The 27,697-nt window shown below is 38.4% G+C and overlaps 1 protein-coding gene across 4 annotated transcripts in view; it reads left to right on the top strand.

The window, feature by feature from the left end:
* Nucleotides 1-11,987, top strand: part of LSM14A (LSM14A mRNA processing body assembly factor) — a 51,575-nt gene extending 39,588 nt beyond the window's left edge. For 2 of the 4 annotated variants that reach the window (XM_073226155.1, XM_073226157.1), the window contains 3 exons: nt 323-554; nt 10,288-10,344; nt 11,267-11,987. In XM_073226155.1, coding sequence (XP_073082256.1) covers nt 323-554; nt 10,288-10,311 — 256 coding nt within the window. In that variant the 3' untranslated portion in view covers nt 10,312-10,344; nt 11,267-11,987. The remainder of the gene's footprint in view (nt 1-322; nt 555-10,287; nt 10,345-11,266) is intronic. The other 2 variants (XM_037021485.2, XM_073226156.1) reach the window with 1 other exon arrangement.
* Nucleotides 11,988-27,697: the final 15,710 nt, after the last annotated feature.

The following is a 27,697-nucleotide window of genomic DNA, read 5'->3' as shown; positions in this document are numbered from 1 at the left end:
ACTGGGACTATGTAGAAGATGGACTCATTTTTCAATCCCATTATATCTGAATTCCCATTGTATTAGGACTGTCAAGTTTGTTGTATTAACTGTATTTGTGAGAAACTAATAACGAGTTCTATTTTCTGTTAAAATATTTAACAGAATATTATAAGAACTATTGCCTTGAACAGCTTGTGATGACTTAAGATGAGATGCTTATTTTTATTTGATTTTTAGGAATTACTTAGCCTTAATTCATGAATTAGTGCTACATAGTTTTGCCAGAAAATGTTCTTTAAAGCCATTTTGATACACTAAAGATTATTTGTTCTTGTAATAGAGAACGGAGACCAACCTGGGCTGAAGAAAGAAGATTAAATGCTGAAACATTTGGAATCCCACTTCGTCCAAACCGTGGCCGTGGAGGGTACAGAGGCAGAGGAGGTCTTGGTTTCCGTGGTAGCCGAGGGCGTGGTGGTGGCAGAGGTGGTACCTTTACCACCCCTCGAGGATTTCGTGGTGGATTCAGAGGTGGTCGTGGGGGCAGAGAGTTTGCAGATTTTGACTATAGGGTAAGTATTATTAATGCTTTGGAGTTGGCATACAGTTTTATGAAACTAAAAATATTTTTAGTTTTATCTGTTTTGGGTGAATATTTTCAAGGCATTTATATAACTTCAATTTTGATTGTTCACTGGAGAATGTATCTGATTCGGATTTTTATATAATTTTAAAAAGGAGTAACTTCCTGTCTATAAAGAGTTTTTTTTTTTTTAAACTCTTCAAATCGTGGAAATAAGCGATAGGAATGAGATACTCTTTTTGTCTTTTTATTATAGAGCCATGATTTTTGAATGTCCCCTAAAAAAATAGAAGACACTGACTTGTAAGAGTTCTTCTTTTTTCTATTTCTTTTCCTTTTTTAAATAAATTTTTTCTTGTAGTCATGAGGGATCGCTTAAGACATTATACAAAGACTATATAATATCACCTTTATTTCATATCACATAATACACTTTTTAATGTCAGAAGAGTCTAGAATGGAAGACAAGCCTATGTGTTCAGTAGCACCTAACATTTATACAGTGTTTTACATGTTCTTGCCATTGTTCTAAATGTTATTCACATGTTAACTTAGACCTCACAGTACCTCTGAAGTAGATTCTATTTCCATTCCCATTTTTATCTCTGTCTTTAATAGAGATATTAAATATATTATCCAAAGTCTGCTAATAACTGATGATTCTGGGTCTTGAACCTAGGAAGTTGATTCCCGAATTAATGCTCTTAATTTAGTTTTGTGGAAAACTCATTTTCCCTGGTTTTCTTTTTTTTTCTTTCTAGGAACGTATTTTTTTTTTGTTTTTCTTTTTTTTATTATTAAGGTATTATTGATATACACTCTTAAGAAAGTTTCAAATGAAAAAACAATGTGCTTACTACATATACCCATATTATCAAGTCCCCACCCATACCTCATTACAGTCACTGTTCATCAGGTATAGTAAGATGCCACAGACTCAGTATTTGCCTTCACTGTGCTACACTGTCTTCCTCGTGACCCCCCACACCATGTGTACTAATCACAATACCCCTCAATCCCTTCTCCCTCCCTCCCCAGCCACCCTCCCACACCCCTCCCCTTTGGTAACTGCTACCCCCTTCCTGGAGTCTGTGAGTCTCCTGCAGTTTTATTCCTTCAGTTTTGCTTCATTGTTATACTCCACAAATGAGGGAAATCATTTGGTACTTGTCTTTCTATGCCTGGCTTATTTCACTGAGCATAATATCCTCCCGCTCCATCCATGTTGTTGCAAATGGTAGGATTTGTTTCTTTCTTATGGCTGAATAATATTCCCTCGTGTATATATACCACATCTTCTTTATCCATTCATCTACTGATGGACACTTAGGTTGCTTACATATCTTGGCTATTGTAAATAGTGCTGCAATAAACATAGGGGTGCATATGTCTTTTTGAATCTGAGAACTTGTATTCTTTGGGTAAATTCCAATGAGCAGGATTCCTGGGTCAAATGATATTTCTATTTTTCATTTTTTGAGGAACCTCTGTATTGCTTTCCACAATGGTTGAACTAGCATACATTCCCACCAGCAGTGTAGGAGGGTTCCCGTTTCACCGCATCCTCGCCAGCATTTGTTGTTCTTAGTCTTTTCAGTGTTGGCCATCCTAACTGCTGTGAGGTGATGCCTCATTGTGGTTTTAATTTGCATTTCCATGATAATTAGTGATGTGGAGCATCTTCATGTGGCTGTTGGCCATCTGAATTTCTTCTTTGGAGTATTGTCTCTTCATGTCCTCTTCCCATTTTTTAATAGGGTTATTTGCTTTTTGGGTGTTGAGGCATGTGAGTTCTTTATATATTTTGGGTGTTAACCCCTTGTCGGATATATCATATACAAATATATTATCCTATACGGTAGGGTGCCTTTTCTGTTGATGGTGTCCTTTGCTGTACAGAAGCTTTTTGTTTTGATGTAGTCCCATTTGTTCATTTTTCCTTCTTTCCCTTGCTTGAGGAGATGCATTCAGGAAGAAGTTGCTCATGTTTATATTCAGGAGAGTTTTGCCTATGTTGTCTTCTAAGAACTTTATGGTTTCATGACTTACATTCAGGTCTTTGATCCATTTCCAGTTTACTTTTGTGTATGGGGTTAAACAGTAATCCAGTTTCATTCTCTTGCATGTAGCTGTCCAGTTTTGCCAACACCAGTTGTTGAAGAGGCTGTCATTTCCCCATTGTACGTCCATAGCTCCTTTCTCGTATATTAATTGACCATACGCTTGGGTTTCTATCTGGGCTCTCTAGTCTGTTCCATTGGTCTCTTGTTCTGTTTATGTGCCAGTACCAAATTGTGTTGATTACTGTGGCTTTGTAGTAGAGCTTGAAGTTGGGGAGCATAATCCCTCCAGTTTAATCCTTCTTTCTCAGGATTGCTTTGGCTCTTGGGGGTCTTTTTTGGTTCCATATGATTTTTTTAAAGATATTTCTAGGTCATTGAAGAATGCTGTTGGTATCTTGATAGGAATTGCATTGAATCTGTAGATTGATTTAGGCATGATGGCCCATTGGCAATATTTATTCTTCCTATCCATAAGTACAGGATGTGTTTCCATTTATTGGTATCTTCTTTGATTTCTCTCATAAATGTCTCATAGTTTTCAAAGTATAGGTCTTTCACTTCCTTGATTAGGTTTATTCCAAGCTATTTTATTCTTTTTGATGCAATTGTGAATGGAAATGTTTTCCTGATTTCTCTTTCTGCTTGTTCATCGATAGTGTATAGGAAAGGAACAGATTTATGTGTATTAATTTTGTATCCTGCAACTTTCTAAATTCAAATATTCTAGTAGTTTTGGAGTAGATTCTTTAGGGTTTTCTATGTACAATATCATGTCATCTGCAAATAGTGACAGTTTGACTTATTCCTTACCAATCTGGTTGCCTTTTCTTTCTTTCTTTCTTTCTTTCTTTGCTGTGGCTAGGACCTCCAGTACTGTGTTTCATAACGGTGGGGAGAGTGGGCATCCCTGTCTTGTTCCCAATCATAGGTGAAAAGCTTTCAGCTTCTCACTTTTAAGAATGATGTTGGCTGTGGGTTTGTCATGTATAGCCTTTATTATGTTGAGGTACTTGCCCTCTATACCCATTTTGTTGAGAGTTTTTATCATGAATGGATGTTGAATTTTGTCATCCTTTTTCACCATCTATGGAGATGATCATGTGGTTTTTGTCCTACTTTTTGTTGATGTGGTGGATGATGTTGATGGATTTTTAAATGTTGTACCACCCTTGCATCCCTGGAATAAATCCTACTTGATCATGATGGATGATCTTTTTGAGATATTTTTTTTAATTCGGTTTCCTCATTTTGTTGAGTATTTTTGCATCTATGTTCATCAGGGATATTGGTCTGTAATTTTCTTTTTTTGTGGTGTCTGCCTGATTTTGGTATTAGAGTGATGCTGGCTTCATAGAATGAGCTTGGAAGTATTCCCTCCTCATCTATTTTTTGGAAAACTTTAAGCAGAATGGGTATCATGTCTTCTTCTCTATATGTCTGATAAGATTCAGCGGTGAATCTGTCTGGCCTGGGGTTTTTGTTCTTGGGTAGTTTTTTGATTATCAATCCAATTTCATTGCTGGTAATTGGTCTGTTTAGATTTTCTGTTTCTTCGTTGGTCAGTGTTGGAGGGTTGGATTTTTCTAGAAAGTTGTCCATTTCTTCTAGGTTATCTAGCTTGTTAGCATATGGATTTCATTGTATTCTCTAATAATTCCTTGTATTTCTGTGGTGTCCATCATGATTTTTCCTTTCTCATTTCTGATTCTGTTTATGTGTATAGACTCTTTTTCTCTTAGTAAGAGTTTGTAGGGGTTTATTTTGTTTATTTTCTCAAAGAAGCTCTTGGTTTCATTGATTTTTTTCTATCTTATTCTATTGTTAATTTCTATTGTTTCTATTCAATTTTATATATTTCTTGTCTGATATTTATTATGTCCTTTCTTCTGCTGACTCTGGGCCTCATTTGTTCTTCTTTTTCCAGTTTCAATAATTGTGACTTTAGACTATACATTTGGGATTGTTCTTCCTTCTTTAAATAAGCCTGGATTGCTGTATACTTTCCTCTCAGAACTGCCTTCGCCGTGTCCCACAGAAGTTGGGACATTGTGCTTTTGTTGTCAACTTCTGCATTCTTTACTGTGGTTTTATTACCTCTGGTGACAGCTATTAAACCTTAGGAACACTTCCATATATAGCAGTCCCTCCAAAATACACTGTAGAGATGGTTTGTGAGATGTAAATTCTCTCAGTTTTTGCTTATCTGAGAATTGTTTAATCCCTTAATCAAATTTAAATGATAATCTTGGCAGATAAAGTATTTGTGGTTCAAGGTCCTTCTGCTTCTTTGCATTAAATATATCATGCCATTCCTTTCTGGCCTGTAAGGTTTCTGCTGAGAAGCCTGGTGATAGCCTGATGGGCTTTCCTTTGTATGTGATCTTATTTCTCTCTCTGGCTGCTTTTAATAGTCTGTCTTTATATTTGATCTTTGCCATTTTAATTATATGTCTTGGTGTTGTCTTCCTTGGGTCCCTTGTTGTTGGAAGATCTGTGCACCTCCATGGGCTGAGAGACTGTGTCCTTCCCCAAATTGTGGAAGTTTTCAGCAGTTAACTCCTCAAAGTTTCTATCCTTTTTTCTCTCTCTTCTTCTTCTGTTACCCCTCTTAATATGAATATTGTTCCGTTTGGTCACACAGTTCTCTCAGTATTCTTTCATTCCTAGAGATCCTTTTTCTTCTCTCTGCCGCAGCTTCTTTGTATTCCTCTTCTCTAATTTCTATTTCATTAATCATCTCCTGCACCATATCTAATCTGCTTTTAATACTTTCCATTGGTATGTGAGCAGACTTGATAATGGGGGGAGTCTAGTAACCACAGTGTTGCTCATATAATTGTATATTAATGATACCAAAATAAAAAATAAATATAAAACCTTCCATTGTATGTTTTATCTCTCATACTGTGTTCTGTAGTGATTGGATCTCCAACCGAAATTCATTCCTTAGTTCTTGAATATTTTTCTGTACCTCCATGAGCATGTTTATGATTTTTATTTTGAAATGTCTTTTAGAAGATTCATGAAATGTGTTTCATTTTACTCTTTCTCTGGTGTATGTATGGTTTTGCTTTGAACCATGTTCCTTTGACTTTGCATATTTGTATGTGGCGCCCTCTAGTGCCCAGAAGCTCTACTCTCTGGAGCTGTTCAGCCCCTGGAACAATGTTGAGGGTTGCAGGGGAGTGGTGTTGGTGCCTGGAGGGAGGAAAGAGCTGTTTCCTGCTTTCCAACTGCCATGCCTGTCTACACTGTCAGAACCAGTGGACTGAACACAGAGTTGTAAGCCTCTATGCTTTGCATTTGTAGCTGCTGTAGGCAGGGCTTCCCTCTGGCTGGCCTGACGCCCGGGCAGGGTTTCCTGGTTTGCAAGCCAGGTGCAGGCTGGCCAGGAGGAAGGCAGAGTAGGCCGTGTATCACCGTAGGGGGCCTTGGACCTGCATAGCCAGCCAGGGGTCTGGAGCACCTGTAGATGGTGAAATTACCCAACCTGCTAGGCATAGGGCACCTGGACAATTTTGTCTACCTGTCCTTTCTCCTGAGCAGTTAAGTTCTGTGCAATCCTTGCCCCTTTAGCAGCCCTCTCACTGTTAGAAAGTCTCTCAGACTGCCCGCCTTTCTTTTGTCCCAGAGCAGCCAGATATGGATCCCTGTTTTCCACAAGCACCTGGAATCTCAGTCTTTCCAGGTATTCCGCCTTTCTTATCTTTCCAACCCCCTAATCACCAGAGCACTATGCAATGTAGGTTTGTGCTCCCAGAGCAGATCTCCAGAGGTAGGTGTTCAGCAGTCCCATGCCTCTACTCCCTCTCTGCTCCATTTTTCTTCCTCCCACCCGTGAGCTGGGGTAGGGGAAGGGCCTGGTCACAGCTTTGATACATTACCCTGTTCCGTGAGGTTTATTGTTTTCTCCAGCTGTGTACAGTCTGGCGCAGTGTTCTTTCCTGTTCTCTTTGTGGATTAGTTGTGTTAATTATATTTTTGTATTATATGCGGTTTTTGCAGGAGGCCTCTGTCTCTCCTCTCACATGGCCATCTTTAATCCTTCCCTGGTTTTCTTATTTTACATTGGTATTGAAAATGTTAGGATATATTGGCATTTGGTAGCTGCTGCTAGAGAACCAATAGCTTTATATAATATGGTGATATGTATAATTTAAAGGAGTCTATAATAGAGGCAGCCACTATCCTTGTTCATTGATATTTAGGGATATTAGAGAGAAAGGTATCTAATTATAGAAAGGAATAAAATCCCTTTGTAAAGAGGTCTGCTAGCAGTTGCAAAGGGCAGCTGAAAACAAAAAGACCTGCTAGCAGGAATTTCACTGTCCAATATTTAAAACTGGCTGTTTTTGAGATCCCTCTTGAAGGATTAGTGTTAGTGGCTATGGTTTGGTCTATTAGTTTTGACACCTTTGTATTATGTCATCACAGCCAAGACTGCTGAAAACTAGCCTTAAGTCACTAGCTTGGGCTATCGGTCTGTGGTGGCCTGATGTAACTGCAGGACATCTCACCTGCAAAATTGCCATTCCAATTGAGAGACTATGTCTTAGGGAACTACAAAATGAATGGCTTTTGGCTTGTCACTATTACTGCTTTTGCCAGTGACCTTTTCCTTACAGAATCTGGTAGCCTTTTCATACATATTTGCCGTTAACTCCTCTGTAGTATTTGATGACCACCTGTCCAACTAGGAGTCTTTTTTCGTAGTGCTTTTTTTTTTTTTTAATACTTGGTATTTTTTCATTTATAAGAACAGCACATGTTCCTCAACACAGCCTGTAAGGCACTTCATGATGTGCCTGCTTCTCTAGGTCAGAAGTCTAGTACTGTCTCTAGTCCTTTTTGTCAGTGGGATTCCTCTTCATTCTCTTTACTGCAGATATGTGAGCCTCTTGCCCTTGTTTAGTGCTGAGGTTGTTTCTAACTCAGGACCTTTTACCCATTCCTTCTGCCTAGAATGTTCAGTTTGCTCCTTCTTGCAAGCATTCATGTTTGTGCTCTTGGACTCTCTTGCTCTCTCTCTTCTCTCCTTACTGCTCCCACTCCCAGTGTCCCTTCTCCTCTCTTTATCCCTTCCCTTTGTGAACTTGTCAGTTATCAGCTTTTTAGCTTATACCTTGTTTGCTTTCACCTGCGTTTCTCTATCTTCACCTGCTTTGGGTCCTGTGATCTACTTAAACTTAACCTTCCTCAGAATGACCTCATCATCTCCCCAGCTTCCCATCATCTCAGCTTGCCTCCTCCCAGTATTCACATTGGCTAATGGTTTACTATTTTCATCTCCTGGGTGGTGGAGATGTCCATGATCATGACCCATTTCTACATCACCACATTCATTCCTTTTAGATGTCCCTGCCAGCCACCATAATACCACACTCATTGGCCTTTAGATTTTCTCTGTGTGTTTACCTAACTTCAGTATATCAGCTGCCTTTGAAGATCCTGTGACACCTTATTAAGACCACATTGAGTCAGCTTGATTTGAGAAAAAACACATTTAAATTAGACTGGATCCCAATGAGAATTTTAGTAATTGTTGCTAGTGTAACCTTAGTTGAGTTGTTAAACCTTTCAGGCCCTTGGTTTTCACATTTGTGAAAAGCGGGTTGCACAGTTTTATCTCAAATACACCTTTTAAAGATCGTTTAAGTCTCAGTTGGAAAACATCTGAGAGGTCTGACTGCCTGGCCAAACCATAAACCCTGTTTTATCCCTTATTCAGGACTTGAAGCTTACTCTTCCTAAGAACCCCATCCCAGGGATGTCCTGAGTATTTGAATTTCACAGATATCCATACAAGTTGAGTCTTTTTTCCCTATATCTTCAAGCTATTGGTTTAACTCTACCCATAAAAATATACAGACTATATATATTATTCATGATAATTTTTCAAATATTTGAAAAAAAAAGCTGTCATACTATCTGTAAAACTGAACTATTATTTCCCTTTATCTGAAAAGTTATCAATAACCTTTCCATAACCACTGGGAGCATTGTACACATGCTTATGAATGTAAACATTTCTTTTAAGCTGTGTCTTACTGTTCATTTTGAGTCTTCAGTTAAAACCCCTAACACACATATTACAGAATAGAATGCATTATAGAGGTTGTCTGCATGTCTGTCCACACTGGTTTATCCCTGACAGATAGTCTAGCCTCTGCTTGGATATTTCAAGGAGTTGATAGATTCACTGGACCCTCAGGCATGGCCCCTTGGTTAGAAGATTCTAATGTGGCATTGACCTGCCCACTGATATATCTGGCCCCATTTCTCATTTCCCTCTAACCTGATTCAAGCAGACACTCATTGTCATTTCTTACATCCACTGTACTTGATTCCAACTCTAACCTCATTCATTGACCAAGTAAATTGAATTCATCATATATGCCAAGCACTGTTCTGGTGATAAGAAAAATAGCCCCAGCCTTCTTGGTATTTATTATCCAGTGGGGACACAGGCACAGCTAGAAGTCAGAGCTCCCTTCCATTTATGCTTCACAGTCCTGCCCGAGGTTTGCTCTATCCTTGGAAACCTCTCTTCCTTCCTTCACTATTTACTTACTTTTCTGACCTCTTGTGAGATCTGTTATAAAAAGCACACATTTTAAATGCATTCATGTTCCTTATTTCATTTGTTCTTTTCTTCATTGTGAGCTAGATAGGAGCCTTGTGGCATTAGTGAATATATATTCTACTTTTATTTCCACCAAATCACCTTGTTCAGCATTGAGCCAGAATAGGCTTGGCATACTTAGCGTGTTGATTAGAAATGCAATACTTCAGCCTACTCATGAGGCCAAAGGTCCATCAGTGTGGCTAGTTTTTGATTGTCTGTTCCAAAGTTGAATGACCCTTCTATTTGCCATTAGAGCTCTGACCTTCTCAACAGCCTACACCTTCTAAATCATATCATCCAGCACTTCTAAAGGTAAAAATAGTGATCCTTATTATGTGAAGGAGATTTACCTTCAGGGATTAAACTCATTTCTGAAACAATATGTAATACTTCTCAGAGTTGAATGTCAGTGGCATTTGCAGCAGCCTTTGTGTGGTGGGTTGACTTTGTTCTTTGTGTTCTGTTGGCATGAATAATTACAGTTTTGGGATAAGCATAAGCAAATCTGGTTGTTTAATGAAAACATGGTTAAAGATAGGATCATGGAGTTTTAGAATCCTTAGAAATATCAGCCAAACTAGAACCTCTTCCCCACCCTATCTCCAATACATAGGTACAAACTAATAAAACCAAAACTCATTTTTTTTTAACTTCTGGCCCAATTTTCCTTAAGAGTAATGTTAAAAACCAAATTGTGGTGAGCATGGTCCTGTGAGTATATTGTACTTTTTTTCTATCTTTTTGGGGAGGAGATCAGGCCAGGGATAATAAGTATGTAGTCAGCTCCTCTTTTATATGCTGCTGCTGAAGAGGTTAAGCCACCATGATGGGTAAGGCAGATTGCCTTCCACTGAGTCTGTATTTCTGCAGAAAAGGTCCAGAGATATTGAGGTATCCGAAATGACTCAGCATGGCACTCTCTCCCCCATCCCCCTTTCATTTTTCTCCTTCTTTTCCCTCTACCTCTCTGTCCCTTCTCCTCACTCCTCTCTCTTTCCCTCTCTCTCTTGCTTTCTTTTTTTTTTACCTTTCAGAAAACGACAGCCTTTGAACCCTAAAAGGTCTGGATTGATCATACAGCTTTCTGAAAGGTAAAAAAAAAAAAAAAATGGGGCATGTGAAGGTTGGTTTTTGTCAGGGGTGGTGGGATAAACTTCACCTTACTTAGTGCTGTACCAACTTAAACCATACCATAAGTTTGTATTCCAGTTTAATAACATCATGCAAATGGTTTGGTATTATATACACAGGTAAAGTTAAGTCTTTAACTTAGGAAATGTATATATATAACAGTGAGAATCAGCAGTAAAAATCAGGTATGTGTTAGCAGCTAGTCCTGAGGAAAATAGAGGCCCGCTGGCTCTGATGTACATACAGGCCTTCAGTTTAGAATTAGTCTCAGTGGAAAGCTAGAGGCTTCTTGAGATTTTTATTGCTTTTTCCTCATTACTTTTTTAAAATTTCCCAGTCAACTCTGGTTTTCAGAACTCACTTCAAATTTAAAAGTTACCCTTTTGAAATGAATTTCTAAATCTTCTGACATGAAACTTTGAAGAGGAATGTTATTTTACTGTCTGGAAATTTTATTGCTTAGTAAAGACATCAGAGACTTAGGGATTTTATTAATCTTCTTCCAAAGTATGTTTTCAATTGTTGATGAGTTTGAGTACTATGCTGAAGGTTTAAGTTTTAAAAACAAAGTATCATTGTTTTTAAATATTGTTAGTATGTCAACCAAAGATAGTGGGGTGCAGTTGTATCTTATGGGGAGCCTTCTTTCTGGAACCAGCCCCACAACACCACTGCTTTAACCTCTGCTAACTGGAAAATGCAGTTTACAAGTTACTGCTGGATGTGGAAGTTACAAAAAGATGTTTCCTGAAAATCAGTGACATAGATTTGTACATGAACGTAAAAGGAGGATATATTCAAAGGCAGTTGAAAATACACTGAAGCAAATTAGAAAGATAAACCAATACTTGAAACATAACCTTATTTTTTTTTCCTTTTTAGAAAGACAACAAAGTTGCTGCATAGTCTCCAAACAAGTCTTTGAAAATAGGTGAATTTCTAGCTCTTCATGGTCCTGAGAATTTGTTTCAGTCTTTGCAAAGAATGAAGAAGTGAATTCGCTGTATATTTGTCACCAGCACTGGGTTTTTGTTCGTTTGTTTTTCTGCTTAATTTCAAAGATAAAATGCAGTTACTTTTTTGGGGAAATGCTCATCTGTGAAAATGAGCATTAAATATATTTGGAATAGCAGAAGGTTAAGTAATTTCTTATGTATAGTTAAACTAAAGCAGTACTTCAGTGGGACTTAATAAGTATTTTTTCATCACTGAAAGGATTTTTCTTATCACTAAATTGTATTTGGCAATTATTGTAAGTTGCAAATAGGGCCGTGATACTGTGTTTTGAGCCACAGAAGGTTGTGTGTGTGTGTGTGTCTGTGTGTGTGTGTGTGTGTGTGTGTGTGTATGTTTCTTTTTGGAAATCCTGTAATATCCCTTTGAGGTAGCTTATTTCGTCAATTAATTAGGGTGCTGGATGGTAGATAATTTTGTCAAGTCAACTATGTACACACAGTAAATACTGTTTCTTAGGCAAAGGTAACTTTTTTATATAGTTGTAAAATTCCATTATATTCCATTGCCAAAGAAACATTAAGAACTTTGTATAGCTGTATAAAAAGCAACTAATTTTTTAAAGAATAAACATTTTAAAGTCTGCAAACATACCGTGTCCTTGGAGAAGTTAATGTTCTGAGGAGCAAAGCTATTATGGATGGGTCCTTTTTTCATAGCTTTCCAGACTAAAGAATTTTGATTTGGGGTTGCTTTTTTTTAGTATTTGGAACATAAATGAAGATTTGATACATTCTTCCAGTATCTAAAGAGGATAAATTACTCATACTCATTGTGAGAACTTAATTTTATAGCAAATGGCATATCACAGGATTTGTCCAAATAATAGATATTTTCAGGATACAAATGTAAATAATCATAGATAAGAATGTATGTAGTTGTATTTTCAAATAAGTACCCTCCCTTTTTTAAGACAGTAAAGCTAGGCAACAATTAATCTGTTCTTCCTAATATGCCTAGAATTTTGTCGTGATACCTTGACTCACTCCATTATATTTCAAGAGGATTCAGAATGTTAGAATTATTTTGACAACCTGTAAGATACCGTAACACTGATCCTTGGGCCTGTGACCCACAAATGACTCACTGTGGGTTCATTGCTAGTTACAAATAACAAGTAAATCTTTTTGATATTTTAAGCTATAGGGAGAAAAAACTGGCCATTGTGTTTTTATGAAGGCCATTGTAATAAAGAGAGCCAAAGATTTAAATATTTTTATCTATTTTGATTTTTTTAACTTCCTCAAAATATTTAGTAGTAAAGGAGATGCGGAATACTACACTGTAGGAGAATTAGAATATTTAAAGATGGTTGATATTTTTAATTTTGTATCTTTTATATAGCTCTACAAAGAATCGTTTTGTAATATGGTTTCATTATTAAGGTCTAGTACTTGGCAGCCATAGTTTAGATAATATTGTTTAATACTGTTTGCTTGCATGTTAACAAATCTTTTTGGAGGAATCACAAATCATGATATTGAAAATATTTTTGAGGCATTCTGAACATCAGAGCAAGTACTATGGCATAACTATGTAGACTGAGATGTCCCAAGCCAATTTTGAGAAGAAAAACTGTAAATACCAGGACTACATGCTCTGAAAGTATGAATTCATACGTTTTCCAAACCCTCTGGGTCATTGACTAAGACATTTGGTGCCCCAGTAATTGGAAGCGTGGCATACCTGCAGTGCACCTTACATTATTAAAGCAAGGTTTTTATTATAAGATAGAATAAAACTGTTAAATAAAAAATGCTCGTCAAAGTTCTTTCTCTTTAAACAATAGTAGTCTCTTAAAATAGAAACATATTGAAAGACATCTTTTAAATATAAAGGTGGAATTATTGTCATGTTTATAGTCCCTGACATCATTAAATTAGTTTCTAGCTTTTTTCCTAAAATGTATTTATTGCTGTAGGTGTTCGGGTAAAGCTAGAAGGTCTCCTCTAGAGTGGAGACCACTCCTGAGTCAAAATCTATGACTTGAGATGAAGCCAACCTGGCACAGGCCAAACTGGAAACCTCAGTCTACATTGCATGCCCTGTTGGTGGGCAGGTGCAAAAGAGGATAGAGGAAGCGCTCGCTCTGAAACTCATCTATTACATAGACCGTTTCTGTCTTCAAAAGAAAATTGTGAAGGGTAAGGAGAGAGGTGAGGAATCTTAATCCAGCTCAATGCCTCTTAATCAGAGGCTGAACTGACATCCGAGGAGCATTTAGGAATGTGAAGGGGGTGTGTTTTGGTTGTCACAGTGAATAGGGCCCACTACTTCCATTTAAGAGTAAGTGCCAAAGATGACAGATATCCTGCACTATGGCGGACATTGCTATATAATCAATTATCCAGTCCAGAGAGCAACAGTGGCCCTTCTGCTTTGAGAAACACTGACTGAAGTCCCTCTACATGGAAAGACAGTGAGTGGGGAATTAATACTCCCCTCCCGAAATTTTTACAAACATCAAAGAAATCTTCTTTACATGGAATTTGGAAGTCAGGGTATCAAGGGACCTTACTTTCAGTAGCATGGTCAACATCTCGGAAAAACGTTGTCATATAGGCATCACCACTTGTCCTGTTCTCTCTCTGTGGTTGACAAATCTCTTATCAAAATCCACTAAAGAGCATTTTCTAAGTATAAATTCCCATGCCCCACCCCTAGAGAGTTTGATTCTGAAGTTCTGTTCAAGTTTCAGGGGTAGTTCTGACCAGCCAAGTTTAAAAAGTTTTCAAACATCAAAGCTGCCGCATCTAAACTAGCCCCCATCTTTAAGACCCATGGTCAAGTTTCTACAGTAGGATTGTAGGATTTCCCCATCCTTCCAAATATATTATATCCAGATTGTGACTGAATCATGAGAGGGAAAGGACTAAGTGGAAGGGGAGCATTTCTGCAGACAGAATCTAGAGAAAAACAAGGAGATTGAAACTCATGTTTTCTCCAGAGTTTGGCTGCTTTGAGAACTGAATATTAGTTTTTTATTCCTAGTATACAGGAAATGGATGGGTGTTGTTTCTGTCTCAATTTTACATGGTAGTGTCCCTGTCGCTCTGGGTTATCTGCCTGAAAAAGAAGCTTCTTCTGCAAGGCCCTGTATTAACAGCTTACATCTAATCATGTTATCTGGATTTGGTGTTATAAGATCCCCCTACTCTATTAAGAGACTATAAGCTGGTGTAAACTGTGGTGGTGGGGAGAGTGCCACCATACAAAGTCATCAAGGTGAGTAATCTGTTACAGGAGCTCAGATGTCACTGATTTGTTTACCAATTTGACTGTGTTTTTAAAGATTATAAGCATTAGTACAAATCAAGTTGGAAAACATTTTGAGAAGTAAAGTAGCACTACTAGTCTATGAATCTGAGGATGCTAAATGGGGGTTTGCCCAGAGCACCCTACCTTAGCGTCTCCCAGGATGAAGGGGACACTGAAACAACTGGGAAGAGGTATCCCCTGAGTAGGAGTTGATCAAGTAAGGGAAGTAAGGGTGCATGTAGCTTTGGGTAGCAGAGGTTTGGAGGCCAGTGTCAGCCAGTCATCCAACCAGTGAATACACTGGGAAGCTGGAGATGCAGATCCCAGGCACTGCTCTTGGGAGTAACCCTGGCCTCCTGAGGAGGAACAGTGTGAAGGTTCTTACCCTGTTTTCCATAGCCAGTGTTAGTAAAAGCAAGCTTGTGGTTTTGAGACATTTATAAATCTGGCTCCAAGAGCATGTGGTGAGACTATGAACCTAATGTTTCTGTTCTCTGTGATGGTACAGAGCTTTGAGCCAGTGGTATGGGTGTCCTTTAAATTTAAGTTCAGTTCATAGTTAACAAACTTGGCCAACTGATAAACTTGTTTTCAGGTAGGTTTAGCTCATAAATATATCCAAATAGGCCTGAATCTGATTTCAGTTCATAATGAATGTTTATTTAAGGAAATGCTTTTAAGTGCACTGATGTTGTGTTGTGGTTTATAAAGAAAGAAAGCAGCTCTTTGAGGCCAGAGTGTATTTCAGTTCAATAACGCAGCTTTCTTAGGGTGGCTCAGTTTAGGTAGACAGAACACATGAGAATAGCCAGCTAGTAGCTCATGGCCTGAAAGCCTTTCTTTTGCCTCCAGACTTGAAGAGCAGTGTGGGAATGGAAGGAGAGAGTAAAAAAGGCCAGTCTTGAGGGAATGTGAGAAGCCTGGGACCAGGGGAGACTAATGATTCCAGTGGATCGTATATAGTCGTCCCAGTAGAGAGGACAGGAACATGTTTACCAGGTGTCTGAAGTGTGCCGGTGGAATCCTGGTAGTCGCCTAATCCTGATAATCCTCGGATGCTAGCCTCACACAGAATTGTTGAGAATGCAAATCCCAATATTGCAATTCAGGATTTTGCTTGTGCTGAATTTTTTTTGCGAATCTTTTCTTCATAGGTTATATGGGTGAGGGTTATCCCTTGCTCCATTCCCCAGTGTTTTATAGCATTACTTGGTCGCAAAGTGGGTATGTGGAGCCTTGTAGGTTACAGTTATACTGGAATTAAGTTTGGTTTGGTTTGGTTTTGTGAAAGTGGTACATTGTAATAAGGATATGGGTAGTATGGAAGATAGTTTTTAAAAAGGAAGAAAGAAAAATCTATAGTCCTGTCACCCAGAGCTATTGTTAACACTGTTTGGGTATATTCTGCCTGGTATTGTTCTGTACAGGCATGTGCTGCTCAGCAAAAATGGACTCGTATTAAGTATTGTGAAACTTTCTTTTTCCACTTTTTATCTTCAGTAGCATTGTTTTGTTTTGAAGCATAATACGCACACAGAAAAGTGCACATATCATAATTACCTCTGTAACCAACATCCAGATCAGAATCAACATTAACAGTACCCCCAGAAGTCTCCCTACACCTCCCTTCCAATAGCCCACTGCCCCCTCAAAGGTAACTACTATCTTGACTTCTAACAGCATAGGTAGCTTTTGTTTTTGTTCTTTATATAAATGCAATTTATACAGTATATAATTTCATGTTTAGTGTCTTTGCTTTTAACACTGTGTGTGTGGGATTCATCCATACTGTTTTCATTGCAGCATAATCCGTACGTTAACAGACCACAATTTATCCATTCTGCTGATGGATGCCATATTCTACTTTTGCCTTTTAATGCTGGCACTGTTTTTTCCTCCCAAGGAAAAGCCAGAGCTACAGTAGATGAGAGGAATACTGACTTAACACATTGAGGACTTACAGTGTTGTGAAAGGTAGTAGTGCCCAACTGTGGTGCTGCTCCCACACTAGTGCACCACTGCAAGTCATCTGTTACTGACCCTAAAGTACCAGAAAACCCTCATGTATATCTAGATGTATCTATAAGAGCAGGTGCGGGGTTAATTCTTGTCTGTGTGCCTTGCCTTTGTCCCCTAAAAACACTGCTCCCCTACCACCCTTCCTAGAGATGATGGCACAGGAGTATTTCTTGCCCTGCAAACCTATGTTCCAGAAGTGAGCTTCGTATCCTTGTTCCTCCCCTTCCAGTAAAATCCCTGCTTACTCTGTTGAGGCTCATGTGATCCTCTTTCAAGTAAGATCATCTCATGACCTGATTACTGCCTGTCGTCTTGAAAAATCTGATACCTGCCTTCTTCTAAACTTCTTTCCTTCCAAGTGACTTCAGCTTCTGTGTGGTTTGCCCATCTGTGTTGGGAGTCCCCAAGATACTCATACTCACATCTGTGATTCTTACAGTAAGAGGATACAAAGCAAAATTAACAAAAGGAAAAGACACTTGACAAAGTCTAGAGGAAAGCAGGCTCAAACTTTCAGAGGGGTCTTTTAAAGTGGAATAACAAGATGTAGTTCATTCTCCCCAGCAACAAGTTGTTGCAACATCTATGGAATGTTGTCTACCAGGAAAGCTCATTAGAAACTCAGTTCCCAGGGTTTTGATTGGGGGTTAATTATGTAGGCATCCTCTGCTTGGCACATACCAAAATCCCAGACTCCCAGAAGTAAAGCACAGGTAAACCACATTGTTTATACAAACAGTTTAAGGACAGTGAGCCAGTCTTATCATATCTGGGAACGGTAGAAACCCTCCCGAAATCAAGAGTTGCTAGATGCCAGCCAAGGGCCAAACTTCAAAGCAGGCCTTATAAAGGATAGAATTCAAGTCTGCTATGTTAACTCTTCTGGAGCTTTCCTATACCCCTAGTCTACTTGTCCTATGACCTTCTCTCAGCCCCTCCTATACAAAGCTGTGCGCACACCTGGACCTTGTCCATCAATCTCAACCATCACCTCTAAATCATGGATTTAGGCGCCCCACACTAGGATCTTCCAACTGCCTTGCTCAAGAAATAACTAACAACACAATACAGTGATCTAACCACTCGGTAACTGCTGTTAGCCTGGTGCAGGCCTCCAGGTCAGGGATTTTTCCACTTTGGATTCATTAGTTCTCTCCTTATGCATTCCCACCACCATCTCCAGCCTAGACTCCTTGATCCATCATTTATCTTGCAAATATCTTCAACTCTCTTGCTCTTACGAGCTTGTGCTCTTACCTAGAGAAATGTCAACCCTGAGAGTATCCACCCATCCACAGTATCAATACCAAGAGCATTGAGTGCTGCAGAAGAGAATGACATTAGAGTAAGTTAGCACCACTGTAAATATAAATACTGCTTTCTACTGGGTCCTCAACATTGCCAGTAAAACTTAGTACATTTTTATAATCACCTCTATGCAGTCACCAAATGTCTTTGCCATCTCTTTCAAAGAAAATTCGACATGGATCGAATGCCTCAAACACTTGCCGCACTCTAAACCAGCTTCATCTGCATCCAGCCTTTTCTTGCTGGCCGTATCAAAAACAGAAAAACTTCACCCGTTCAAGAAACTGCCTGTGCTCTAGCTCCCTAACTTCCTCCATTCCCAGACTTATACTGATTTCTCTCTTTGACTGCCTACGTCTTTAACTTCTTCCTTGATAAGGGATCCTTTATATTTACATGTAAGTATTAGGCTGGCATATTGTATAACAGTAATATGTTAATCATATATACTAATATATAATTGTAATTAGCATATTAATCATGTTGTAAACTCCTTTTTTCAGAAAATTATGCTTGGATCCAACATCCTACCAGCCCCTACTTAGCTCTTAACTGTCAAGATGCTTAATCTCCCTTTGACTTCATAACCCACTTGATCTACTCTCAGTTTTTGGTAAGATCACAAGTGATCTCCAATGAGCCTTTCCAGTTTTCCTCCCTTGCTTTCCAGAAGCATTCTGTATAATTGACCTCTTCTTAAAATACTCTTACCTTAAAACACACTTACCTTCCTGACTGCCATATCACTCTGGGTTTCTTGCTGCCCTCTCTAGAGCTGCTGCTCTTCAGTCCGCTTACTTGATTCCTCCACCATCCCATCTTGAAATAATAGTGCTCCTCAAAGTTCCACTTTAGCTTTTTTCTTTTTTAAGCTGCATACTCTGACATCAACCCCTATGGCCTTAACTATATGGAGTTCTTAAATTCACATGTCTAGCACAGAACTCTTCTGAGTCTGGATCCGACTTCTTGATACCTGTACTTGAAGGTCTTACTGTAGCTTCTTAAATTTAATGTTCCCCAAACTGAAGTGATGATCTCCCTTTTACTTCTCTTCCAGTGTTCTTGATCCCAGTATATAACAGCATCACCTGCTACTAATCTGAGTGTGCCAGAACCCTGGAAGCCATCTTTGATACTCCATTTCCTTCAATTCTGCACCAGCGTAACACCTGTTACCAAGTTCTGTCAGTTCTACTTCCTAAATATATCTAATCCCCTTTTTTAATTAAAAAAAATAGTTTGATTACTTTGATAGGAGATGTGTGTTTTACTCTGAATCCCTCAGAAAGGCAGCAATCTAGCAATCTTGTCCCTTCCTATCTCTAGTCTTATGTTTTCAGTTTTTTCTATGGAAAAGGGGAAACTATTCAACAAATAATTGAGTCCTAACCGTGGAAGAGGTAAAAGTCCAATTGTAGGGTAAGCAGTGGTGAACAAAACAAACCCAGACGTTATTTGAGCTTGTATTCTACTAGGAGGAGACAAAATAAATGAGTAAAATGCAGAAATGTTAAGAAGATGCTTAAATGCTAAAGAGAGAAAAGCCAAGAATGGGGACAAGAAAGGGTATATGAGCTGGAAGGGAAATGCTGCTTCCAATTTAAAATAGGTTAGGGAAGCTGACATTTGAGAAATGAGTCAAAATCAAGCAGAAGAAATTGTAGCTGCAAAGACCGAGGCAGGAATGAACCTAGTATGTCTGGGAGTGGAGTGAGGGAGGAGAGAGTAGTAGAATATGAGGTTAGAGAGTAAGTGGATGCTGGGCAGGGAGGGAGCAGAGGAGTCTACTAATGATTGCCATTTATTCTGAGATGGAAGCAATGATAGGACTTTGAACAGAAGAGTGACAATCTGCCTTACATTTTAAAAGAATTTCTGGCTCCTGTGCAGAGAATATATTAGTGGGACAAGAAGCAAGGAGTTCAGTTAGGAGGCAGTACAGTAGCAGAGTGGTTCTTGCTCCCTGGCAGTTGGAACACGCGGCTTAGTCTTAAGTACTGAATCCACTGCAGAGGCTTTGAGGCAGAATGCTGTGGTTTAGAGGCTTCCCTCGCAGACTGTTCTCTGGCCAAGCATTAACACAGTTCAAAAAAATTTTTAATAAGATACACAGAAGTCTCCATCTTCTCACTGTCCCTCAGACTTATAGTTACCCTCTCCACATAGAGCTAGGTTGTTTCCAATTTTTGCTCATACTAACAATGCTGAAATGAAGGACCTTCAAGAGTCATTTCACAAATAGGTGAATTTATTTGTAGGTGGTAAATCCAACGACTGGATAACAAACTAATAGCTTTGTAATTATAATTGTGGTCACAAAAATGGTGTTATCAAGCTTTTGAAAATCTTTGCCAGTCTAATGAAAAATACTACCTTAGTGCCCCATGCATTTTACTTTGAGTGGAGCTGGATGTTTTTTTCATAAATATAAGTTACTAGTACTTAAACTAAGTACTTTTTTCATGTGAACTGTTTATTCTTTGATTATTTTTTCCTCAGATGTTATTTATAGGAGCTCTTTTTTATTAGGGAAAAATGTTATTTTAATTGGATAATACCTGTATATAGTTAATAAATGAAACAAAGTAGTATACGGTAAGTCTACTTCTCTTCCTTGAAGGCAAATACTATTAACTATATCTGTATCGTTATAGAAAGTACCTTCCAAATTGTGCATATGAATGTGATACCCACGTCCCCCTCTCCTTCCCCTATTTGATTAATATATCACTAAGAAAAGCCTGTATAAGCTGTTCTTTACTTTGTTTTTTTTGCCTTCTTACCTCCTGATAGGAATATTTACTCTCTTAAACCACCACACATCCTTCCTCTGCATCCTCTTAATATACTTAAGATAATACTTGATTACAGCCAATGCATAATACTTATTACAATTAAGCAAGTATCATTTATGGATGAGCCAAGTAGTATAAACCTTACTTCCTCTCTCACAAAATGTTTTATTCCTGCCATTAAAAGTTCCTTTATTTTCACATGTTGGTTGACTTTAAAAGCTGAAAACTAATAATATTCTACTAGGATTTTATAAGAATTCTTAAGCATAGGCCAAGTGGTATATGCTTTCCCTGCATAGTCATATCATAGATACCTTTTAAATTACCTCCCTGAATATCATGAATACCTTTTTAATTACTATGACCAGTATTAAATGAATTGTCATTTTTTAGATTCCTAAAACCAACTTTTCTTAAAATCATTCACATTTTAATTTGCTTCATCATTGGACCTTCCCTTCTCCCATTTTTAAGTTGTTTTTCCATTATCTTTTCCTTTTTTCACACTTAATATGTACAAAAGAATATGTGACCCATAATGGATGAGTAACTGTGAACCTATCACTTCACCCCAAAACTGGAGTGTTACCAACAATGTGTATCAGTGTACTACAGCTCCCCTGTTCCATTGCTGCTTGACTCTGTCCTGAATTTCATCAACACTTTGTTTCTGTTTTGTTGACAATGTTACTCCCTAGAATTTCCAGTTCACACTTAAACATACTCTCTCTCATTCATATTCTGTATTTGGAATGTGTTCCATTCTTGAACTCACTTGATTTTTAATCTAACTTAGACAATTTTTTTTCATTGGACCACTGTTATTTTTGTGGTTTTTCATTTTTCCTGGAGTTTCTTAATGCCTTTTTTGTTTGCTTCTATTGTAAAGTTATTTCCAACCATCAAAACATACTATCTTTTTTATTCAGTCTGTGAAATCTTTTTTTCTAGAGACTGTTCTACAACCTCCTACCTCCTGCTAAAATCTGACTATGTTGTTTTTGAGATCTTTAGCAAAGTTACAATTGTGGGATTTCTCTTCATTGCTCTCCTGGGTTAGAATCAGTTTCCTGGATGCCGTGTTTTCCATGCCTTTGTTTGCTAGAATTCTTTAGGGAGCTTTCTAGGAAAGTATACATAAAGCGCCAGGTAGTAAAAGTCTCTGCCACATTTTCTTCTCCCTCTATTTTAATTTAATAACCCCTTTAAAATATAAATACCATTCTTAGCTTAATTGCTGACCCTTGATATAACATTTAGTGGTGCTAAGTCTGATGCCAATCTTACTGTTTTTCATTATAGATGACATGTTTTTTCCTATCTGGAACCTTAGTATTGTCCTTTGTGTTAAATTTTATAATGACTTCTCTAGATGTGGGTCTTTTTTTTAACCCAGTGTCATGCTGGGCAGCTCATAGGCCCTTTTGATTTAAAGACTAGTGTCTTTCCTTTAGCTTTCTCTTTTTACTTCTTAGATGATTTATTTGATGTCATCCTCCCTGTTCTTTCACTAGATCTCCCTTTTTCTCAGATAAAAGAACGTCAAAATTATCTCTTGTCTTAGTTCCTTTCTCATATTTTCTTAATTTACCCTGATTGTTATTCTTGGTCTCTGTCATGTAGTAAACTTTATTAAAATACCCTAGGATTCTTGGTTGTCTCTCACTAGAAGGAGACAGAGGAACTCTAGAACTCTGTGTGGCCAGTATTTGTCATCTGGTAAGGTTTGCCTTACAGTAGTGATCTTTATCCTTGAGATCTCTGAATTCCAGGGGGCTTTGTTCAGAGATGCAAATATTCTTGCAGGTACCTGCAGGGAAGAACCTTTCTTTACTTGTTGGCTTTTCCTAATAGTTGTGTTGCCTAATTATGTCACTCTAACTGCATCAGGGAGAAACAGGATTGTTAACGGCCTGTTGTGCAGACAGACCTTAGGTTAGTTTTCCAGCTTTCAAGCTGCCTCCTCACTCTTCCCCTCTGTGTTACCTGCTGCCTAACGATATGAAGCATTCCACAGTTCTAGGCAAGTTGCTCCTGCATAATAGCACCCCCTGTCCTGGTCCAGTTGGTAGCACCCTCTGCTTTTTCTTGGATCACCATACTTCTTCCATCTGTTCTAATCAGTCTAGAAGTTTGCTGAAAAATATCTCACAGATTCCTCTCTGCCCAATTCTATTTATATTGTATCATTTTACTCAATGTGTTGATATTAATATAGTCTTAATTGAAAATAAGGTACACATCTGTACTTGGTTTACCATCTTGAACCAGAAATGTTCCTCTAATGCAAATCACCTTTCCTATACTGCTGCAGTAGTCAGAATAAACTTTTGTGAACACAAATCTGATTGTCAAATTGTTTCACAGGTCTTAGAGAAATTACAGAATCTGGAGGCCTTAAGAGATGAGGTATCCTACTGGAAATTGTGTCACTGCAAATATGGTCTGATAGGGATGTGATTGTGGTGTCAAAACAGCCAGACCCAGGCTGCTTCCAAGAGCTAGTACCTCCTCAAGGCCTCAGTCCTGGTCTAGGCCTTTGAGTCACAACTCTAAAAATAAGCCACAGGGCTATGAGCTAGCATGGCAGCTGTACACCTCTGGTTCTCTGGCTGGCTGTGGTTCAGCAGCAGGGACTTCCCAGGTCCAGCACTGCTACTGCTTCAGACAGCCTGCAGATCCTGCTCAGCTCCCAGAGGCACTAGGACCAATTCCTAGCTACCTGCAACCTGGCACTGGGCTCATCTTTAAGTTGTGAATGAATCTCAGGCCTATTCTCTGCAAGTATCTAAAGAGCCTCTTGACAAAGCAAGAAATGCCAGGTCAGCCCAATTACTATAACTTCTCCCTGAATGTGTCCCTGGGTCACATGCTTCTCTGTGTCTGGTACCAGTGGGTTTGCTCTGAAGCTTTTATCAACCCAGGTCATGACTTATGCTCAAAACATACCTAGTGTCTGGGCCACCTTACTTTTCTCTTCCCACTGATCATGGATTTAAATCTGGAAATCCTGAAGTCTTCAAACTAACACTGAACTGAGGTCTGAGGTGGGCCACTGTCCTGGTTTCTGTCCCTAGCATAATCAGAAAATAGCTGTTTTTTCCTTTCCCAGAAATAGAAAGGAACTTGTCGAATTTACTCAATTTAGCATTATCCCAGCTCGAATTTACCTTGTTCTCATTTAACTTGGGGAGGCAAGAAAGTGCAGAACCAAATATTAGTGCAAGTAATATCCGTCACAGTGAACTACCAGAAAAGGACAGAGAGCTACAAATGACCTGGCGATGATGATCACACAGACTGCTGGTGGAAAGGCTGGCACTACTCCCACAATTGCTGGCGTGATCCCCAGGGTACCTTCCAGAGCAGGCTGACACCTGACATTTGATCCTTCTGTCCCCCACCATGAACAAAGTGGGTGTGCATGCAGTCTTCAGCCTTTCAAAAACAGAGTAGAGTAGAAAAAAAAAATTCAGCAAATCAGGAATAGATGGAAACTTTCTTAATGTAATAAGGAATGTTTACAAAATCTACAGCCAGTATTACATGAAATATTAAACTCTTTCCCCTTGAGAGTGGTATCAGCTATCAGGCTTATATTCAGCATTGTATAGACCATCCTAGTTAGTGCAGGGAGCTGTGAAAAAGAAAGATACAAAGATCAGGAAAAAGAAAACTTATCATTTTAACATGACATGATGGGATATGTATAAAATCCAAACCTGTCTACAAATTACTAACTACTATAATTAAAAGTTAATTACCAACATACACAAAATTCATGTTTCTCAAGATAGGTAAAGAGGACACAAAAAGTGATAACCATAATAGGGAAAAGAAAATAGTGATAACTGGACTTGATTAAGACCAAAAATTTATCAAAGCAGGAGAGTGAAAATGGGAGCCACAACCTGGGAGAAGATATTTGTGTTCTGTAATATTAGCCATCAAAACACTCATAATCCAGAATATATAAAGAAGTACAAATTGGGGAGCAAGGGGCCAAAAATTCAATTTTTTGAAAGTGTTGAACAGATAAGTGAGGATATTTCAAATATCTAATAAACATGAAAAGGTTCTTGGCACTCTTATCAAAGAAAGGCAAATCTAAAAAATTTTTATTGAAGTACAGTTGATATACAGTATTGGCTGAATCACAACAGTGATCCAGCAGTTATCTACATCATTAAATCCTCATCCCAATAAGTCTAGTTACTGTAAACATAGATGTCACAGTATTACTGACTGTATTTTCTATGCTGTAATCTCATCCCTGTAACTAATTTATCGTATGATTGAGATTTTGTGCCTCTTTATCCCCTTCACCTATTTCACTCACCACTCAAACCCTCCCCCATGGTAACCACCGGTCTCTTCTCTGTGAGTCTATTTCTGTTTTGTTTTTTTAGATTCCACATGTAAGTGAAATCACACAGTATTTGTCTTTCTCTGCCTGGCTTATTTCACTTAGCATAATACCTTAAAGGTCCATCCATGTTGCAAATGGCAAGATTTCTTTCTTTTTTATGGCTGATAATATTCAATTGTATATATATATACCACATCTTTTTTTTATTATTAAAGTATCATTGATATACAATCTTATGATGGTTTCAAATACACAACACAGTAGTTCAACATTCATCCATATTATCTAGTCCTCACCCCCTCCAGTACAGTCACTCCATCAATGTAGTCAGATGTTACATAGAGTCATTGACTGTATTCTCCGTGCTGTACCACCTTTCCTCTGACCTGCCTATATTGTGACTGTGAATTATTGGTGCTACATCTTTATCTATTCATCTATTGATGGACTCTTCAGTTGCTTCCATATCTTGGTAATTGTAAGTAATATGCCAGTAAACATAGCATGCATATATATTTTCAAATTTATGATTTTGTTTTCTTCAGGTAAATTACCAGAAGAAATGCATATTAAAAACACAATGAGATACCATTTTACTTCCACAAAAAAAATGACTAAAACTTTTTTAAAATACCATAATGTCAGTGGCAGGGAAGGGAGGACTAATTCTGCCACACTTTGATGGTGAGACTATAAATTGATATAGCCACTTTGAAAAACTAATGGGCAGTATCTACTAAAGCTAAATATGCATATTTATGACCCAGCAGTTTCACAGTTGGTTATGTACCTAGTAGAAGTAACTGGTTATGTCCACCAAAGGTATGTACAAGAATGTTTATAATAATAGCTGAAACCTGGAAATAAATGTCCAACAATGGTAGAATGAGTAAGCACATTCATCAAAGGAATTTATCAGTGAGAAAAATTAAAACTCACTATAAACAACATAAATGAATCTCACAGACATGATGAGTGAAAGAAGCCAGACACAAAAACACGTACTGTGTGATTCCATTAACATGAGACGCACGACAGGCAAAACTAATCTGTGGTGATAGAGTTAAGTAGTTTTTTGAGGGGGAGGCAGAGCCTGCTAAAGTATTCTCTATATTGATTGGTGTGGTGGGTACAGTATGTATACATATGTGAACAGTTGAACTGTGTACTTAAGAGTTGTGTGCTTTACAAATAACCCGATTAAAAAATGGGCAGAGGATCTGAACAGACACTTCTCCAAAGAAGAAATTCAGATGGCCAATGGGCAGATGAAGAGATGCTCCACATCGCTAATTATCAGGGAAATGCAAGTTAAAACCACAATGAGGTATCACCTCACACCAGTTAGGATGGCCAACACCCAAAAGACAAGCAACAATAAATGCTGGTGAGGATGCAGAGAAAGGGGAACCCTCCTACCCTGTTGGTGGGAATGTAAATTAGTTCAACCATTGTGGAAAGCAATATGGAGGTTCCTCAAAAAACTAAAAATAGAAATACCGTTTGACGCAGGAATTCCACTCCTAGGAATTTACCCAAAGAAAACAAGGTCCCTGATTCAAAAAGCTATATGCATCCCTATATTTATCACAGCACTATTTACAATAGCAAGATATAGAAGCAACGTAAGTGTCCATCACTAGATGAATGGATAAAGAAGAGGTGCCACATAGACACGAGTATTATTCAACCATAAGAAGAAAACAAATCCTTCCATTTGCAACAACATGGATGGAGCCAGACGGTATTTGCTCAGTGAAATAAGCCAGGTAGAGAAAGACAAGTACCAAATGATTTCTCTCATTTGTGGAGTATAACAACAAAGCAAAACTGAAGGAACAAAAACAGTAGCAGACTCACAGACTCCAAGAAGGGACCAGCAGATACTAAAAGGAAGGGAATGCGAAGGGTGGGTGGGAGGAAGGGAGAAGGGGATTAAGGGGCACTATTAGCACACTTACTATAGGTGAGTCACGGGGAAGGCAGTATAGCACAGAGAAGACAAGTAGTGACTCTATAGCTTCTTACTATGCTGATGACTGCAATGGAGTGTGGTGGGGGAGACTTAATAACACGCACGGGTGAATGTAGTAACCACAATGTTGCTCATGTGAAGCCTTCATAAGATTGTATATCAATGATACTTTAATAAAAAAGAGTTGTGTGCTTTATGTAAATTAAGCATTAATGTAAGAGACACATGGAAGGGGACCTTGGCTTCTCTTCATTGCCCTGCTCCTGTGATACCACACACAGACCTGAGTGCTTTGCTATCTCCCTGCACCTCTGCCCTCCCAACCCCAGTGAAATGGAAACAAAGTTTTGCATCAAACTCTCCATGATTTCCTGTTTCTCTTAAGAGAGAGTTCCATCCTTCCCTGCCTAGCTTGTATGATCTCCAGTCCCTGGGGAACTACCCTAGCCTTTCCTCGGTTCCTAAAATGAGCTAAACTCCTTGCTTCAGGGCCTTTGCCCAGGCAGTCCCTTTCACCTGGAGGTTTTGTCCTCAGCTAGCTGCTTCTCATTCTTCAAATATCAATTTAAACA

This window comes from Manis javanica, chromosome 17 (assembly GCF_040802235.1).
Source record: "Manis javanica isolate MJ-LG chromosome 17, MJ_LKY, whole genome shotgun sequence".
Classification (NCBI taxonomy): domain Eukaryota; kingdom Metazoa; phylum Chordata; class Mammalia; order Pholidota; family Manidae; genus Manis; species Manis javanica.
Note: the sequence above shows the minus strand (reverse complement) of the source record. Positions and strands in the feature narration are given on the sequence as shown.